General features: G+C 36.8%; 1 protein-coding gene across 1 annotated transcript in view; it reads right to left on the bottom strand.

The window, feature by feature from the left end:
• The window catches only part of LOC128693270 (uncharacterized), a 42,585-nt gene that overhangs the window by 8,407 nt on the left and 15,777 nt on the right, over nucleotides 1–18,401 (bottom strand). The window contains exons 2-4 of the mRNA XM_053782856.2: nucleotides 12,674–13,093; nucleotides 3,947–4,134; nucleotides 3,240–3,390 (exon numbers count right to left, since the gene is read on the bottom strand). Coding sequence (XP_053638831.2) covers nucleotides 3,240–3,390; nucleotides 3,947–4,134; nucleotides 12,674–13,093 — 759 coding nt within the window. The remainder of the gene's footprint in view (nucleotides 1–3,239; nucleotides 3,391–3,946; nucleotides 4,135–12,673; nucleotides 13,094–18,401) is intronic.

Raw genomic sequence — 18,401 nt, 5'->3', positions numbered from 1 at the left:
GGGCGAAAACTCATGAAGCCTTAATCCACTGGACCATACATTCCTCCTCCTAACTTCCAAACTACGAATTCTCTGCATTATATTCACATCACACATTGCCCTCAGACATGACATCTCCACTGCCTCCAGCCTTCTCCTCGCTGCAACATTCATCACCCATGCTTCACACCCATATAAGAGCGTTGGTAAAACTATACTCTCATACATTCCCCTCTTTGCCTCCAAGGACAAAGTTCTTTGTCTCCACAGACTCCTAAGTGCACCACTCACCCTTTTCCCCTCATCAATTCTATGATTCACCTCATCTTTCATAGACCAATCCGCTGACACGTCCACTCCCAAATATCTGAACGCATTCACCTCCTCCATACTCTCTCCCTCCAATCTGATATCCTGTCTTTCGTCACCTAATCTTTTGGTTATTTTTGTTATCCTCATAATCTTACTCTTTCCTGTATTCACTTTTAATTTTCTTCTTTTACAAACCCTCCCAAATTCATCCACCAACTTCTGCAACTTCTCTCCAGAATCTTCCAAGAGCACAGTGTCATCACCAAAAAACATCTGTGACAACTCCCACTTTATGTGTGATTCTTAATCTTTTAACTCCACTCCTCTTGCCAACACCCACGCATTCACTTCTATAAATATATTGAACAAACAGAGTGATATCTCACATCCTTGTCTAAGGCCCACTTTTACTGGGAAATAATCTTCCTCTTTCCTACATACTCTAACCAGGGCCTTACTATCCTCGTAAAAATTCTTCACTGCTTTCAGTAACCTACCTCCTATACCATACACCTGCAACATCTGTCCCATTGCTCCCCTATCCACGCTGTAATATGCTTTTCCAAATTTATAAATGCCACAAAAATCTCTTTAGCCTTATCTAAATACTGTTCACGTATATGTTTCACTATAAACACTTGGTCTACACACCCCCTACTTTTCCTAAAGCCTCATTGTTCATCTGTTATCCAACTCTCCGTCTTACTTTTTATTCTTTCAATAAATAATTCTACCATACACTTTACCAGGTATACTCAACAGACTTATCCCTCTATAATTTTTGCAATCTCTTTTGTCCCCTTTTCCTTTACACAAAGGAACTATACATGCTTTCTGCCAATCCCTAGGTACTTTACCCTCTTCCATATATTTATTAGATAATTGCACCAACCACTCAAAACTATATCCCGACCTGCTTTTAACATTTCTATTTTTATCCCGTCAATCCCGGCTGCCTTACCCCCTTTCATTCTACCCACTGCCTCACGAACTTCCCCCACACTCACAACTGGCTCTTCCTCACTCCTACAAGATGTTATTCCTCCTTGCCCTATACACGAAATCACAGCTTCCCTATCTTCATGAACATTTAGCAATTCCTCAAAATATTCCTTCCATCTTCCCCATACCTCTAACTCTTCATTTAAGAAGTCTCCTCTCCTATTTTTAACTTACAAATCCATTTGTTCTCTATGCTTCCTCAACTTGTTGATCTCACTCAAAACTTTTTCTTATTTTCAACAAAAATTTGTTTATAATATTTTACCCACTCTCTCATTTGCTCTCTTTTTACATTGCTTCGCCACTCTCGTAACCTGTCTTTTTCTCTTCATATACTCTTCCCTCCTTTCATCATTTCTACTTTGTAAAATCCTGTCATATGATAACTTTTTCTCCCCTACTACTCTCTTTACATCATCATTCCACCAATTTCTCTTCTTCCCTCCTGCACCCACTTTCCTATAACCACAAACTTCTGCTGAACACTCTAACTCTACATTTTTAAACATACCTCATACTTCTTCGACCCCATTGCCTATACTCTCACTAGCCCATCTATCCTCCAATAGTTGTTTATATTTTATCCTAACTGTCTCTTTTAGTTTATAAACCTTCACCTCTCTCTTACTTGATGCTTCTATTTTCTTTGTATCCCATCTACCTTTTACTCTCAGTGTAGCTACAACTAAAATGTGATCTGATACATCTGTGGCCCCTCTATAAACATGTCTACTCAACAGTCTTTTATCTACCAGTACATAGTCCAACAAATTACTGTCGTTATGTCATACATCATATCTTGTATACTTATTTAGCCTCTTTTTCTGAAAATATGTATTACATATAATTAAACTCCTTTCCATACAAAGTTCAAAGGGCTCCCATTATCATTTACACCTGGCACTCCAAACTTACCTACCACACCCTCTCTAAATGTTTCTCCTACTTTAGCATTTAGGTCCCCTACCACAATTACTCTCTCACTTGGTTCAAAGGTTCCTATGTATTCGCTTAACATCTCCCAAAATCTCTCTCTCTCTACACTCCTCTCTTCTACAGGTGCATACACGCATATTTTGATCCACTTTTCGCATCCAACCCTTATTTTAATGCATATAATCCTTGAATTTACACATTTATATTCCCTCTTCTCCTTCCATAACTGATCCGTCAACATTATCGCTACCCTTTCCTTAGCTCTAACTCTTTCAGCTACTCCTGACTTAACCCCATTTATTTCTCCCCACCAAACATCCCTAGCCCCTTTCACCTTTATTTCCCTTAGGGCCAGGACATCCAACTTCTTTTCATTCACAACATCAGCAATCATCTGTTTCTTGTCATCCGCACTACATCCACGCACATTTAAGCATCCCAGTTTTATAAAGTTTTTCTTCTTCTCTTTTTTAGTAAATGTCTACAGGAGAAGGGCTTACTAGCCCATCGCTCACGGCATTTCAGTCGCCTCATACGACACGCATGGCTTACGGAGGAAAGATTCTTTTCCACTTCCCCATGGACAATACAGGAAATAAAGAAGAACAAGAGCTATTTAGAAAAAAGAAGAAAAACCTAGATGTTTGTTTGTATATATATGCATGTGTGGTGTGACCAAAGTGTAAGTAGAAGTAGCAAGATATACCTGTTGTCCAGCCTGTTTATGAGACAGAAAAAGACACCAGCAATCCTGCCATCATGTAAAGCAGTTTCAGGTTTCTGTTTCACAGTCACCTGGCAGGACGGTAGTACTTCCCTGGGTGGTTGCTGTCTACCAACCTACTACCTACAATATATATATATATATATATATATATATATATATATATATATATATATATATATATATATATATATATATATATATATATATATATATAGGTACGGTGTGTGTGTGCTTATATTCTTTATATACAGACAAATGCCCAGACAGAAAGAATGGTACATACTGTAATATTCCTTCCAGCTGTGCTTGCGGATACCAGAATCGCAGTTAACGAGCCAGGTCATGGAATCTCCCTCGAGTGTCACTTCTGTGTTTGTCGTCATAAACACGTTGGTGAGGTGTTCATCTTGGAGTATTATATGGGTATTATTATGCTGAAGGGAAAAAACACAAGAAAAAACGACTTTTTATAGATTCATAATGGTTGTGACTAGATAATTATTTGTAGAGTTTATATAAACTCATCCTACCTGGTGTAAGTTGCTCACAAGAATACTGTCAACCATTCCTAACACCTATTATATGTCTCTGTATTCATCATGACAGCCTGTTTGTCATCTGATTCTTAACTAATGAAATAAAGCTACTGTTCTATTCCTCGGATCAAGAGTAATTATTATCCTTCCCTTTCCTATGCACTTTTCCCATCTGAAGGTGATGTGTAACTTAAAAATGAACCTAAATAAACAAGTCTCAAACACTCAGGTGATACATGTGTCAAAAATAATTGTATTTACTTTATTCGCCAATTTCGTGGCATAAACCAAGATTTTGCTTCAAACCAGATCTAAATTAGAATTAGAATAGCTGAGGCCATAAAAATTTAATGAATTTGCTCTCACATAGTTCATCAACTTTTTGGCATTCAAAATTAATTAGTTTTCCCTTAAGGTAATTGCCAGAGTAAAGCTCATCGAATTATCCACTAACTTCAACGTAGAGTAGCGACCAATTGGCGCTGACGTAGGATACCATCACATCACTTCCGCTGGTAATATCGTTGTTGTAAAAGTCTGCGTGGGTCATCGTGGCATGCGTGTCTGCTGATGCGTTCGCTACAGACACGTTTGTCTTCGTTTCAGGTTTAATACGAACTGAGTTCCAGAAGACCGGACAAGCTGCAAGTGAGACAGTGGTAAAGAAATAACATATACAACAATAATGACGAAAGATAATGATGGTAATAATAATAATAAAATAACGAAAATATTAGCACTAAACATATTATTATTATTGTTTATATTTAGTATTATTAGTGGCAGAATATATGTATTCACTGAGAGGTGTTTTTCTCTCAGCATATATATTAGTGATATATCGGATATCCACATCCGCATCCGCAGAACATCCGCTCAATTTCTTACATGCACACCAACATCCGCAAAATAAGTAAGACATCCTCATACACATCCGGATCCACGGATATCTAAATTTTCACATCCGATACATCTCTAATACATATGCTGAGAACTTACTTTAATCAGCATTTCAGATTTTAAAGTTTTCTTGTCCGGCCGTGAACAGATTACCGTGAAACATTGATGAGTTGATTAAATATACGTAGGTAGGCTCTTACGAATAAATAAATAAATAAATATAAATATATATATATATATATATATATATATATATATATATATATATATATATATATATATATATATATATATATGTCGTGCCGAATAGGCAGAACTTGCCATCTTGGCTTAAATAGCAACGCTCATCTTGCCATATAGGACAAGCGAAAATTTGTGTATGCAATAATTTCGCCAAAATCATTCTGAACCTAACGAAAAAAATGTTTTTCACTTTGTTTGTTTAGTAAAAAATTATTGTAAACAAATCTAAAATATATTTAGTTGGGTTAGGCTAAAATAAATTGTTCTTGTTATAATAAGGTTAGGTAAGTTTTCTAAGATTCTTTTAGAGCAAAATTAAAATTTTTTACATTAATATTAATGAAAAAATATATATCTTTAAACGTATAAGAGAACATTTTAGAAAAGACTTAATTTTAAATGAGTTCTTGCTAATTGACCAGTTTTACATATTCGTCACGACATATATATATATATATATATATATATATATATATATATATATATATATATATATATATATATATATATATATATATATATATATATATATATATATATATATATGTTCACATAGAAAAAAAAAATATATAGGGGGTGGTAGGAGAAGAAAATATTCAAACAGCTCCGGGGAGAACCTTGAGTTTTCCCTGAGGTACGTTTATTGTCTTCTCTGAGGATGAGGGTCCCCATTCCAGCTATAGAGGTGGTACTTCCCTCTATATACATATATATATATATATATATATATATATATATATATATATATATATATATATATATATATATAAATATATATATATATATATATATATATATATATATATATATATATATATATATATATATATATATATATATATATATATATATATATTTATATATATATATATATATATATATATATATATATATATATATATATATATATATATATATATATATATAAATAGCTCTTGTTCTTCTTTATTTCTTCTATTGTCCATGGGGAAGTGGAAAAGAATCTTTCCTCCGTAAGCCATGTGTGTCGTACGAGACAATTAAAATGCCGGGAGCAATGGGCTAGTAACCCCTTCTCCTGTAGACATTTACTAAAAAAGAAAAGAAAAACTTTATAAAACTGGGATGCTTGAATGTGCGTGGATGTAGTGCAGATGACAAGAAACAGATGATTGCTGATGTTATGAATGAAAAGAAGTTGGATGTCCTGGCCCTAAGCGAAACAAAGCTGAAGGGGGTAGGGGAGTTTCGGTGGGGGGAAATAAATGGGATTAAATCTGGGGTATCTGAGAGAGAGCTAAGGAAGGGGTTACCTGGAGGTTACCTGGAGGTTATTCCGGGGATCAACGCCCCCGCGGCCCGGTCCATGACCAGGCCTCCCGATGGATCAGGGCCTGATCAACTAGGCTGTTACTGCCGGCCGCACGCAGTCCGACGTACGGGCCACAGCCCGGCTGATCCGGCACTGACTTTAGGTATCTGTCCAGCTCTCTCTTGAAGGCAGCCAGGGGTTTATTGGCAATTCCCCTAATGCTTGATGGGAGGCTGTTGAACAGTTTTGGGCCCCGGACACTTATGTTGTTTTCTCTTAGTGTACCAATGGCGCCCCTACTTTTTATTGGCGGCATTTTGCATCGCCTGCCCAGTCTTTTACTTTCGTAGGGAGTGATTTCTGTGTGCAGATTTGGGACCATTCCTTCCAAGATTTTCCAAGTGTAGATTATGATATATCTCTCCCTCCTGCGTTCCAACGAGTACAAGTCAAGTGCTTCCAAGCGTTCCCAGTAGTTAAGGTGCTTGACAGAACTTATACGTGCAGTAAAGGATCTCTGTACACTCTTGATCTGCGATTTCACCTGCTTTGTATGGAGATGTTAATGTACAGCAGTATTCCAGCCTAGAGAGAACAAGTGATTTGAAAAGGATCATCATGGGCTTGGCATCTCTCGTTTTGAAAGTTCTCATTATCCATCCTATCATTTTCTTTGCACGTGCGATCGTGGCACTGTTGTGATCCTTGAAAGTGAGATCCTCAGACATTACTACTCCCAGGTCCCTTACATTATTTTTCCGCTCTATTGTATGGCCGGAGTCAGTAGTATACTCTGTTCTAGTTATTATCTCCTCCAGTTTTCCATAACGGAGTAGTTGGAATTTGACCTCATTGAACATCATATTGTTTACCGTTGCCCACTGGAAAACTTTGTAGCAATAATCTTGAAGGATCAGTTATGGAAGGAGAAGAGAGAGTATGAATGTGTAAATTCAAGGATTATGTGGATTAAAATAAAGGTTGGATGCGAAAGGTGGGTCATAATGAGCGTGTATGCACCTGTACAAGAGAGGTGTGTAGTGGAGAGAGAGAGATTTTGGGAGATGTTAAGTGGATGTATAGTAACTTTGAACCAAATTAGAGAGTAATTGTGGTAGGGTACCCGAATGCTAAAGTAGGAGAAACTTTTAGAGAGGGTGTGGTAGGTAAGTTTGGGGTGCCAGGTGTAAATGATAATGGGAGCCCTTTGGATTGAACTTTGCATAGAAAGGGGTTTAGTTATATGTAATACATATTGTAAGAAAAAGAGGATAAATAAGTATACAAGATATGATGTAGGGCGAAATGACAGTAGTTTGTTGGATTATGTATTGGTAGATAAAAGACTGTTGAGTAGACTTCAGGATGTACATGTTTATAGAGGGGACACAGATTTATCAGATCACTTTTTAGTTGTAGCTACACTGAGAGTAAAATGTAGATGGGATACAAGGAGAATAAAAGCATCAGGGAAGAGAGATGTGAAGGTTTATAAACTAAAAGAGGAGGCAGTTAGGGTAAGATATAAACAACTGTAGGAGGATAGATGGTCTAATGAGAGCATAGGCAATGGGGTCGAAGATGTATGGGGTAGGTTTAAAAATGTAGTGTTAGAGTGTTCAGCAGAAGTTTGTGGTTATAGGAAAGTGGGTGAGGGAGAGAAGAGGAGCGATTGGTGGAATGATGATGTAAAGAGAGTAGTAAGGGAGAAATAGTTAGCATATGAGAAGTTTTTACAAAGTGCAAGTGATGCAAGGAAGAAAGAGTATATGGAGAAAAAGAGAGAGGTAAAGAGAGTTGTGAAGAAATGTAAAAAGAGAGCAAATGAGAGAGTGGGTGAGATGTTGCCAAAATATTTTGTTGAAAATAAGAATGGAGAGTTAGAGGTATTGGGAAGATGGAGGGAATAGCTTGAGGACTTGTTAAATGTTGATGAAGATAGGGAAGCTGCGATTCAGTGTATAGAGCGGGGAGGAATAACATCTTATAGGACTGAGGAAGAGCCAGTTGTGAGTGTGGGGGAATTTCGTGAGGCAGTAGATGAAATGAAAGGGGGTAAGGCAGCTGGGATTAATGGGATAAAGAAAGAAATGTTAAAAGCAGGTGGGGATATAGTTTTGGAGTGGTTGGTGCAATTATTTAATAAATGAATGGAAGAGGGTAAGGTACCTAGGGATTGGCAGAGAGCATGCATAGTTCCTTTGTATAAAGGCAAAGGGGACAAAAGAGAGTGCAAAAATTATAGGGGGTTCAGTCTGTTGAGTATACCTGGTAAAGTGTATGGTAGAGTTATTATTGAAAGAATTAAGAGTAAGACGGAGAATAGGATAGAATATGAACAAGGAGGCTTTAGGAAAGGCAGGGGGTGTGTAGACCAAGTGTTTACAGTGAGACATACAAGTGAACAGTATTTAGATAAGGCTAAAGAAGTTTTTGTGGCATTTATGGATTTGGAAAAGGCGTATGACAGAGTGGATAGGGGGGCAATGTGGCAGATGTTGCAGGTGTACGGTATAGGAGGTAGGTTACTGAAAACAGGGAACAGTTTTTACGAGGATAGTGAGACTCAAGTTAGAGTATGTACGAAAAAGGGAGATTATTTCCCAGTAAAAGTAGGCCTTAGACAAGGATGTGTGATGTCACCGTGGTTGTTCAATATATTTATAGATGGGGTTGTAAGAGAAGTAAATGCGAGGGTCCTGGCAAGAGGCGTGGAGTTAAAAGATAAAGAATCACACATAAAGTGGGAGTTGTCACAGTTGCTTTTTGCTGATGACACTGTTCTCTTGGGAGATTCTGAATATGAAGTTGCAGAGGTTGGTGGATGAATTTGGTAGGGTGTGTAAAAGAAGAAAATTAAAAGTGAATACAGGAAAGAGTAAGGTTATGAGGATAACAAAAAGATTAGGTGATGAAAGATTGGATATCAGATTGGAGGGAGAGAATATGGAGGAGGTGAATGTATTCCGATATTTAGGAGTGGACGTGTCAGCGGATGGGTCTATGAAAGATGAGGTGAATCATAGAACTGATGAGGGGAAAAGGGTGAGCGGTGCACTTAGGAGTCTCTGGAGACAAAGAACTTTGTCCTTGAAAGCAAAAAGGGGAATGTATGAGAGCATAGTTTTACCAACGTTCTTATACGGGTTTGAAGCATGGGTAATGAATGGTGCAGCGAGGAGAAGGCTGGAGGCAGTGGAGATGTCATGTCTGACGGCCATGTGTGGTGTGAATATAATGCAGAGAATTCGTAGTTTGGAAGTTAGGAGGAGGTGCGGGATTACCAAAACTGTTGTCCAGAGGGCTGAGGAAGGGTTGTTGAGGTGGTTCGGACATGTAGAGAGAATGGAACGAAACAGAATTACTTCAAGAGTGTATCAGTCTGCAGTGGAAGGAAGGCGGGTTAGGAGTAGGCCTAGGAAAGTTTGGAGGGAGGGGGTCAAGGAAGTTTTGTGTGCGAGGGGCTTGGATTTCCAGCAAGCATGCGTGAGCGTGTGTGATAGGAGTGATTGGAGACAAATGCTTTTTAATACTTGACGTGCTGTTGGAGTGTGAGCAAAGTAACATTTATGAAGGGATTCAGGGAAACCGGCAGGCCGGACTTGAGTCCTGGAGATGGGAAGTACAGTGCCTGCACTCTGAAGGAGGGGTGTTAATGTTGCAGTTTAAAAACTGTAGTGTAAAGCACCCTTCTGGCAAGACAGTGATGGAATGAATAATGAAAGTTTTTCTTTTTCGGGTCACCCTGCCTTGGTTAATAAAAAAATAATATATATATATATATAATATATATATATATATATATATATATATATATATATATATATATATATATATATATATATATATATATATATATATATATATATATATATACATATATATATATACATATATATATATATATATATATATATATATATATATATATATATATATATATATATACATATATATATATATATATTATATATATATATATATATAGATATATATATATATATATATATATATATATATATATATATATATATATATATATGTATATATATATATAAATATATATATGTCGTGCCGAATAGGCAGAATTTGCGATCTTGTCTTAAATAGCAACTCTCATCTTACCATATAGGACAAGTGAAAATTTGTGAATGCAATAATTTCGCCAAAATCATTCTTAACCTAACGAAAAAAATATATTTCACTGTGTTTGTTTAGTATTAAATTTCTGTAAACAAATCTAAAATATATATAGTTGGGTTAGGCTAAAATAAATTGTTCTTGTTATAATAAGGTTAGGTAAGTTTTCTAAGATTCCTTTGGTGCAAAATTAAATTTTTTTACATTAACATTAATGAAAAAAATATATCTCTAAACGTATAAGAGAAAATTTTAGAAAGGACTTAATTTTAAATGAGTTCTTGCTAATTGACCAGTTTTACATATTCGGCACGACACACACACACACACACACACACACACACACACACACACACACACACACACATATATATACATATATATATATATATATACATATATATATATATACATATATATATATATATATATATATATATATATATATATATATATATATATATATATATATATATATATATATATATATATATATATATATATAATACATATTAATACTAATATTGTTTTATAATATTTTGTTAGGCGTTAATATTAAGTGATTTAGTGGGAAACCATTAGTTAGAGTACCGGTTACTAGTTCAGGTACTGGTCTGTCTCCCTCAGTCACGTGATCTAACCTGACGTCAGCTTACCGCTCATTGGTACAGTCAGTAAGTTCACAACACTCACTCTCTGATTTCTAAGAGTTCTCTCTTCATATACATATCCCTTACACGGGATTATCGATAAAACTTCCTGTATGGATAATTTGAATTTAATGTCTCTGTAAAGACATTTATAAGGGTTGTGTTAGCAACTATCATTTACTTCATGTCATATATAGATTGCCTAACTCTATTATCGGGAATTATGTCTTCCCAGTAAACTTTTGTGTCCTAACAATAGCAGTGTATATATAACTATCCTTTGTGCAAAGGAAAAAAATAATTTTATTGCTCTTTATTAAGATTATGGTTCATATAGATATGAAGATCCTATATAAGTTTTATTACTATTAAAGACACGGATTTTACTAGTCTAGATCATCCTACAGAAAGAAGGTTAACAAAGAAAGTCTTCGGTTAACACTAAAACCTTGTTGCTATTGGAGTTCTACCCAATAGCCAACGTAGCAACTGATACCCTATCAAGGATCAGAGGACTAATGTTACACTCTGTGTACCGCAACACTTGGTCTACACTCCCCCTACCTTTCATGAAACCTCCTTGTACATCTGCTATCCTACTCTCTGTCTTACTCTTAATTCTTTCAATAATAACTCTACCATACACTTTACCAGGTATACTCAACAGACTTATAAACTACGAATTATAAAATTTAATTGCCCAAAAGAAACCTACACTCTATAATAGCAATCCCAACCTTCTATTGAGTAGGAAATACCACTGTTGAAAATTTGAGAACAATTAAACGTGTCTTCCTGACGTGATTTTACGGGAAACAAAATCAGGAAAGGGATAAATATAAATGATAAAATAGTACTTGAACTTGCCCCGGTGGCCTGGTGGTTAACGCTCTCGCTTCACACGGTGAGAGCCTGGGTTCGATTCCCAGCCAGAGTAGAAACATTGGACGTGTTTCTTTCCACCTGTTGTCTATGTTCCCCATCAGTAAAATGGGTACCTGGGTGTTAGTCGACTGGTGTGGGTCGCATCCTGGGACACTGACCTAAGGAGGCCTGGTCACAGACCGGGCCGCGGGGGTGTTGACCCCCGGAACTCTCTCCAGGTAAAGAAAATGAGTTTATTTTGCCTTAGTTACAATACAACTTACTTACAGTTTTATAACTGTTCGTGTCAGGCCTCTCAAATTATGAACGAGAGAGAGCCTTGGAGAAGAATGAACCAAAAATTCTTTCTGTCTCTCATACATCCCCTTTGGGGATACCTAATAATAACTTGCCGCATGTTAATCATCTTACATCTGTTATTCTTGTTCACCTATCTGTAAACAGGTACCTATGTGTTAGTCTCTGTACTTGCTTTTCCTGTCGTAAATAGATCACTGGCGTCATTCTTATTACATCTATGAAGGTCCGGGCACAATCTCCTTACACATTTTGCCCGTTTTCCTACTAGTAAATAAGTATAAGGGTGTTGATCTTCTATCTCCTATTTTCCCTGTTCACCTAGCAGTAATTAGGTGTCTGGGTGTTAGTCTCCTTACACCACTTATCCTTGTTCACCTACAAATAAAGAGGTATCTAGGTGCTAGTTGTTGTACAGTTCCTGTTCATGCTCAATTGAAAGTAATTAGGTATCTAGGTTTAGTCTTCTTAAATCTGTTGCACCTGTTTAAATATTTGAGTGTTAGTTTTCATTGACCTCTTCATCTTATTCACCTAGCAGTAAATGGATATCAGTTTATGGTCATTCCCCCTCTCGCCCCTCTCACCTAAAAGAAAACGAGAATCTTTTTGTTAGTCGTCTTACGCGTTTTATTCTGTTTCACCCAGTAGTAAATAGGTATCTGTTTTTCAGTATCCTAGGACCTAGAAGTAGGTACCTATTTTTTAATCGACTTAACTGGGCGGCTCTGCGATGGCTGTGAACTGAATTTTGTAAAGAAGTTTAAACACTCACCTTGTCGACAGTTTTGAACCAGATAGATGGGTGCAGTGGTTGGTGTCACATCTATGAATGGTGACATATCTTCCACAAGTGTGTTTGGGCACATCACGTAACTTCCGTTTATAACCAACCTTTTGTTCTCGACAGATATATTGATGTGCTGCCAGTCAAAATCAATTTGGCTTTCGAAATATCCAATTAGACTTGACTCGGTGATTTGGTCGTTGATGTAACACTCCATAAGTGAGTCATTTGAAGATGAGAGCTTCACAGATAAGATGGCTTTGCCGTGTTTAGAGTAAAGAGAAATATTGAGTCCAATGAGAACCTGATGTGTTGGCTCTATAGGAAGGAAACCCAGCACGAACGCGTCTTCTCTGAAGTGGTACTTTGGCGAAGAGTCATTCTGCATGACGTACTTCACTATACAGTCTGTTGGAGAAAATATTAATAAGTTCACCACAGAAAGAAAACGTTATTTATAGACAACCCATTCGCATTATACACGTTATCATTCACATAGATATAACCATCTAAATTTCTCAGTTTACATTTATGAATATTTTTGATATTAATGATGTAAAATACCGACACCATGGAAAAATAAGCAAAATGCAATATAATGCGATTCTTCACTGACTACGTTTCGCCCACATAGTGAGCATTATCAAGTCATAAACATATGGGGTTGACTTCATTAAGTCCACTGTGTGGGCGAAATGTAGACAATAAAGGATCGCATTATAGCCTACTGCATTTGTCTAATTTTCCATGAAAATTATTTTTGTAAATTAGGTGAGAAAAGGGTTGGGCAGGACTTTTTAACCTGTATGAACGTGTATTTAACCATAAATATGAAAAATAAAAGGAAACAGAATTTCTCCGTCTTGCAGTGGGGTTTTTGCTTAAAGAACGAGATGGGGAAGCCTGAGCTTCCTTACTCTTGATCCAGGGTGCTGGAGATATTCTTCCTCTTCAAGAAGGAAATATAATTACCATTATTTTTCTAGTGTAACATGACCCAGTCAAGTTTAACCTTTACCCATTAGTAGAATAATGATAGATATTATGTTAATAATAGTTACATATAATAATAAAATAATAATATTATTATAATTACTTTTATTGATATTATTATTATTATTATTATTATTATTATTATTATTATTATTATTATTATTGCTATTGTTGTTTTCTGCTTATATCATTGTTATAGTATATATTCTACATACACTTAAACTGTCAGTGTAACTGCACTTGTCTTTTCCTAATACTAAGATATTTTGCAACATTGTACACTCCTCTGTACGGTTGCAAAGGTAGAGTCTCAGTTCCTGGCCCCGAGTTTTACTGTTCCTGAAGCTGATTATAGATTCCTCCTTTCCTTCTTCATCAACATCATTCCACTTCCTGAACAATCATAGGCTTCAACAATATGTCCACATGTCCATGTGAACCATCTGTGTGTTTTGCGTCCGGTTGTGTCCTACGGTACACTTTTTCCGCCTCTCGAGAAATTTTCCTCTTCTTCCTATCATATCCTCTGTTTATTTTTTGTCGTTCTGTACCATAAAGTGGAGACAGGACGCAGTAGACGGGCTGCCTCAACAACCTTTCACATTTTTCTACACAGGAAACACATCCTGTGTTATATTTTTTGACGGGATCTTGGGTCAAGCTCTACATGGTGTGTATGATAAACTCTAGAGGACAGCTCTACATGTTGTTCATGAGGGGGTGAATAGTGAAATTTTCATGTTATTTAATATGGGCTGTGGGATGGATATCTTCATGTTAATTATTATGTGTTCTAAGACAGAGTTCTACGTCATATTTATGATGAACTTTAGAGTGAAAGTCTTATTTTATTATGACGCATTCTAGAGAAAAGAGCTATACGTCAATATGATGTGCTCTGAGAAAGAGATGTACATGTAATAATGGACTCTAATGGGAGCTGTACATGCTCTTTATGAAAGAGTCTAACGTAGAGCTCTACATGTAATTTATGAAGGGCTGTAACATGAAGCGCCACGTGAAAATTATGATAGGCTCCAACGTGGAGCTCTGCATACTATTTATGGACATCTATAAGGTGGAGCTTTATGTACTAGCTATGAGGAGCTGCTGACCAGAGCTGCTTAGTAAAGCTGCTGAGTAGAGCTGCTGAGTAGACCTCTGCATTGAGCAACACTGACCCGTAAATCAGTTTACAGTTTTAGACCATTCAATTTGAGAATCCTTATTGCTAGTAAGGGACTCTTAATCCAAGGAATTAGAGCTGCCCTTCTTGCTGAATTCAATGATAATTAGGTAAATAAATGATGATGATATTATTATTATTATTATTATTATTATTATTATTATTATTGTTATTATTATTATTATTATTATTATTATTATTATTATTATTATTATTATTATTATTATTATTATTATTATCATTATTATTATTATTATTATAATTATTACTATTTAATCACAGTTTGGACAATAATGATAATACCAGCAATAACAATATCATCAACAACAACAACAACAACAACAACAACAACAACAACAACAACAACAACAACAACAACAACAATAATAAAAATAATGAAAAAACAACAATAACAATAAAAACAGTAATTCATAATATTAGACGAAACATTATTTGTATTTAGCTATGATGAATATACTATCATAGTGCATCACAGGGAATGGGTGGTATATATGAAACAATACACCATCACAGGGAATGGGTAGTATTTATGAAACAATACACCATCACAGGGAATGGGTGGTATATATGAAGCAATACACCATCACAGGGAATGGGTAGTATATATGAAGCAATACACCATCACAGGGAATGGGTGGTATATATGAAGCAATACACCATCACAGGGAATGGGTGGTATATATGAAACAATACACCATCACAGGGAATGGGTGGTATATATGAAGCAATACACCATCACAGGGAATGGGTGGTATATATGAAGCAATACACCATCACAGGGAATGGGTGGTATATATGAAGCAATACACCATCACAGGGAATGGGTAGTATATATGAAACAATACACCATCACAGGGAATGGGTAGTATATACAAAGCAATTCACCATCACAGGGAATGGGTGGTATATATGAAGCAATACACCATCACAGGGAATGGGTAGTATATATGAAACAATACACCATCACAGGGAATGGGTAGTATATACAAAGCAATTCACCATCACAGGGAATGGGTGGTATATATGAAGCAATACACCATCACAGGGAATGGGTAGTATATATGAAGCAATACACCATCACAGGGAATGGGTAGTATATATGAAACAATACACCATCACAGGGAATGGGTAGTATATACAAAGCAATTCACCATCACAGGGAATGGGTGGTATATATGAAGCAATACACCATCACAGGGAATGGGAGGTATATTTGAAACAATACACCATTACAGGGAATGGGTGGTATATATGAAGCAATACACCATCACAGGGAATGGGTGGTATATATAAAGCAATTCACCATCACAGGGAATGGGTGGTATATATGAAGCAATACACCATCACAGGGAATGGGAGGTATATTTGAAACAATACACCATTACAGGGAATGGGTGGTATATATGAAGCAATACACCATCACAGGGAATGGGTAGTATATATAAAGCAATACACCATCACAGGGAATGGGTGGTATATATAAAGCAATACATCATAACAAGGAATGGGTGGTATATATAAAGCAATACACCATCACAGGGAATGGGTGGTATAAATGAAGCAATACACCATCACAGGGAATGGGTGGTATAAATAAATCAATACCCCATCACAGGGAATGGGTAGTATATATGAAGCAATGCACCATCACAGCGAATGGTTGGGATATATGAAGCAATACACCATAACCCTAAGTCAGCAGATAGTGGAGCCAACAAGACTGGAGAACACACTGGACCTTATTTTCACAAATAATGAGAACCTGGTAAGGAATATAACAATATCAAAAACAACAAATTCTGATCACAATCTAATCGAAGTCTAGACTTGCATGCGCAGGAGTTCTGATCGGCAAGATGCATTCAGTTATGAGGGTACCTTTACCAAATTCAACTTCAACAACAAGAACATCATCTGGGATCAGGTAAACTATGCCCTAAATGAAACATGCTGGGAGGATATTCTAAATTACATGGACCCTAACCAATGCCTCGAAAAGATCACCCTCCTGGTAGCTGAAGTATGTTCAAGGTATATTCCTACAAAACGAAAGAAAAGAAGAAGTAAACTGGAGAGAGAGAGACACTCCCTGTACAGGAGAAGACGAAGAATCATTGAGCTCCTCAAGAATGCTAGATTATCTGATACACGGAAGGAAGTGCTAACCAGGGAAGTGGAAAATATTGAGTTGAAGTTAAAGGACTCATACAGGATCCAGGAGAGACAAGAGGAGCTATAAGCGATTAATGAAATTGACAGAAATTCGAAATATTTCTTTTCATATGCCAAAAACAAGTCAAAAACCACTTCTAGTATAGGGCCCCTGCTCAGACAAGACGGATCCTACACTGACGACAACAAAGAAATGAGCGAGATACTGAAACTACAGTGTGACTCAGTGTTCAGAGACCCACTAATCAGTTTAAAGGTAGAGGATCCAAACATTTTTTTCATGAATGAGCCTCAAAACCCTGCCAATGTAGGCCAGATTTATGACATAACTTTAACTCCACTAGACTTTGAGAAAGCCATCGACGACATGCCCATGCACTCAGCCCCAGGCCCAGACTCGTGGAACTCGGTGTTCATTAAAAACTGCAAGAAACCCCTCTCACGGGCCCTAAGTATGCTATGGAGAAGGAGCTTAGACACAGGCGAGATTACACAATCACTAAAAACAACAGATATATCCCCACTCCATAAAGGTGGCAGCAAAGCAGTAGCTAAAAACTAAAGACCATTAGCTTTAACGTCCAACATCATAAAAATCTTTGAAAGAGTTATGAGAAGCAGGATAGCAAACCACCTGGACTCCCAAAAATTGCACAACCCAGGGCAACATGGTTTCAGAGCAGGCCGCTCCTGCCTTTCGCAACTGCTTGACTACTACGATATGGTTCTAGATGCACTGGAAAACAAACAGAATGCGGACGTAGTATACACAGACTTTTGCAAAAGCCTTCGGCAAGTGCGACCATGGTGTAATAGCACACAAAATGAGTGCTAAAGGGATAACCGGCAAAGTAGGCAGATGGATCTTCAACTTTTTAACCAGTCGCACACAAAGAGTAGTGGTAAACAGAGTTAAATCAGATGCTGCCATAGTGAAAAGCTCTGTCCCACAAGGCACAGTACTCGCACCTATCCTGTTCCATATTCTCATATCAAACATAGACAGAGATGTAAACCACAGCACTGCATCATCTTTTGCAGATGATACTAGGATCTGCATAAGAGTGTCATCCATTGAGGACACGGCAAAGCTCCAAGAAGATATAAACCAAGTTTTCTAATGGGCAACAGAGAACAATATGATTTTCAATTAGACAAATTCCAACTACTCCGTTATGGAAAACTGGAGGAAATAATAACTAGAAGTGAGTATACTACAAACTCCAGTCACACAATAGAGAGGAAAAATAATGTGATGGACCTGGGTGAGGTAATGTCCGAAGACCTCACCTTCAAGGACCACAACAATGCCACTATCACATCTGCTAGGAAACTGATAGGATG

Source organism: Cherax quadricarinatus, chromosome 90, assembly GCF_038502225.1.
Source record: "Cherax quadricarinatus isolate ZL_2023a chromosome 90, ASM3850222v1, whole genome shotgun sequence".
NCBI lineage: Eukaryota > Metazoa > Arthropoda > Malacostraca > Decapoda > Parastacidae > Cherax > Cherax quadricarinatus.
Note: the sequence above shows the minus strand (reverse complement) of the source record. Positions and strands in the feature narration are given on the sequence as shown.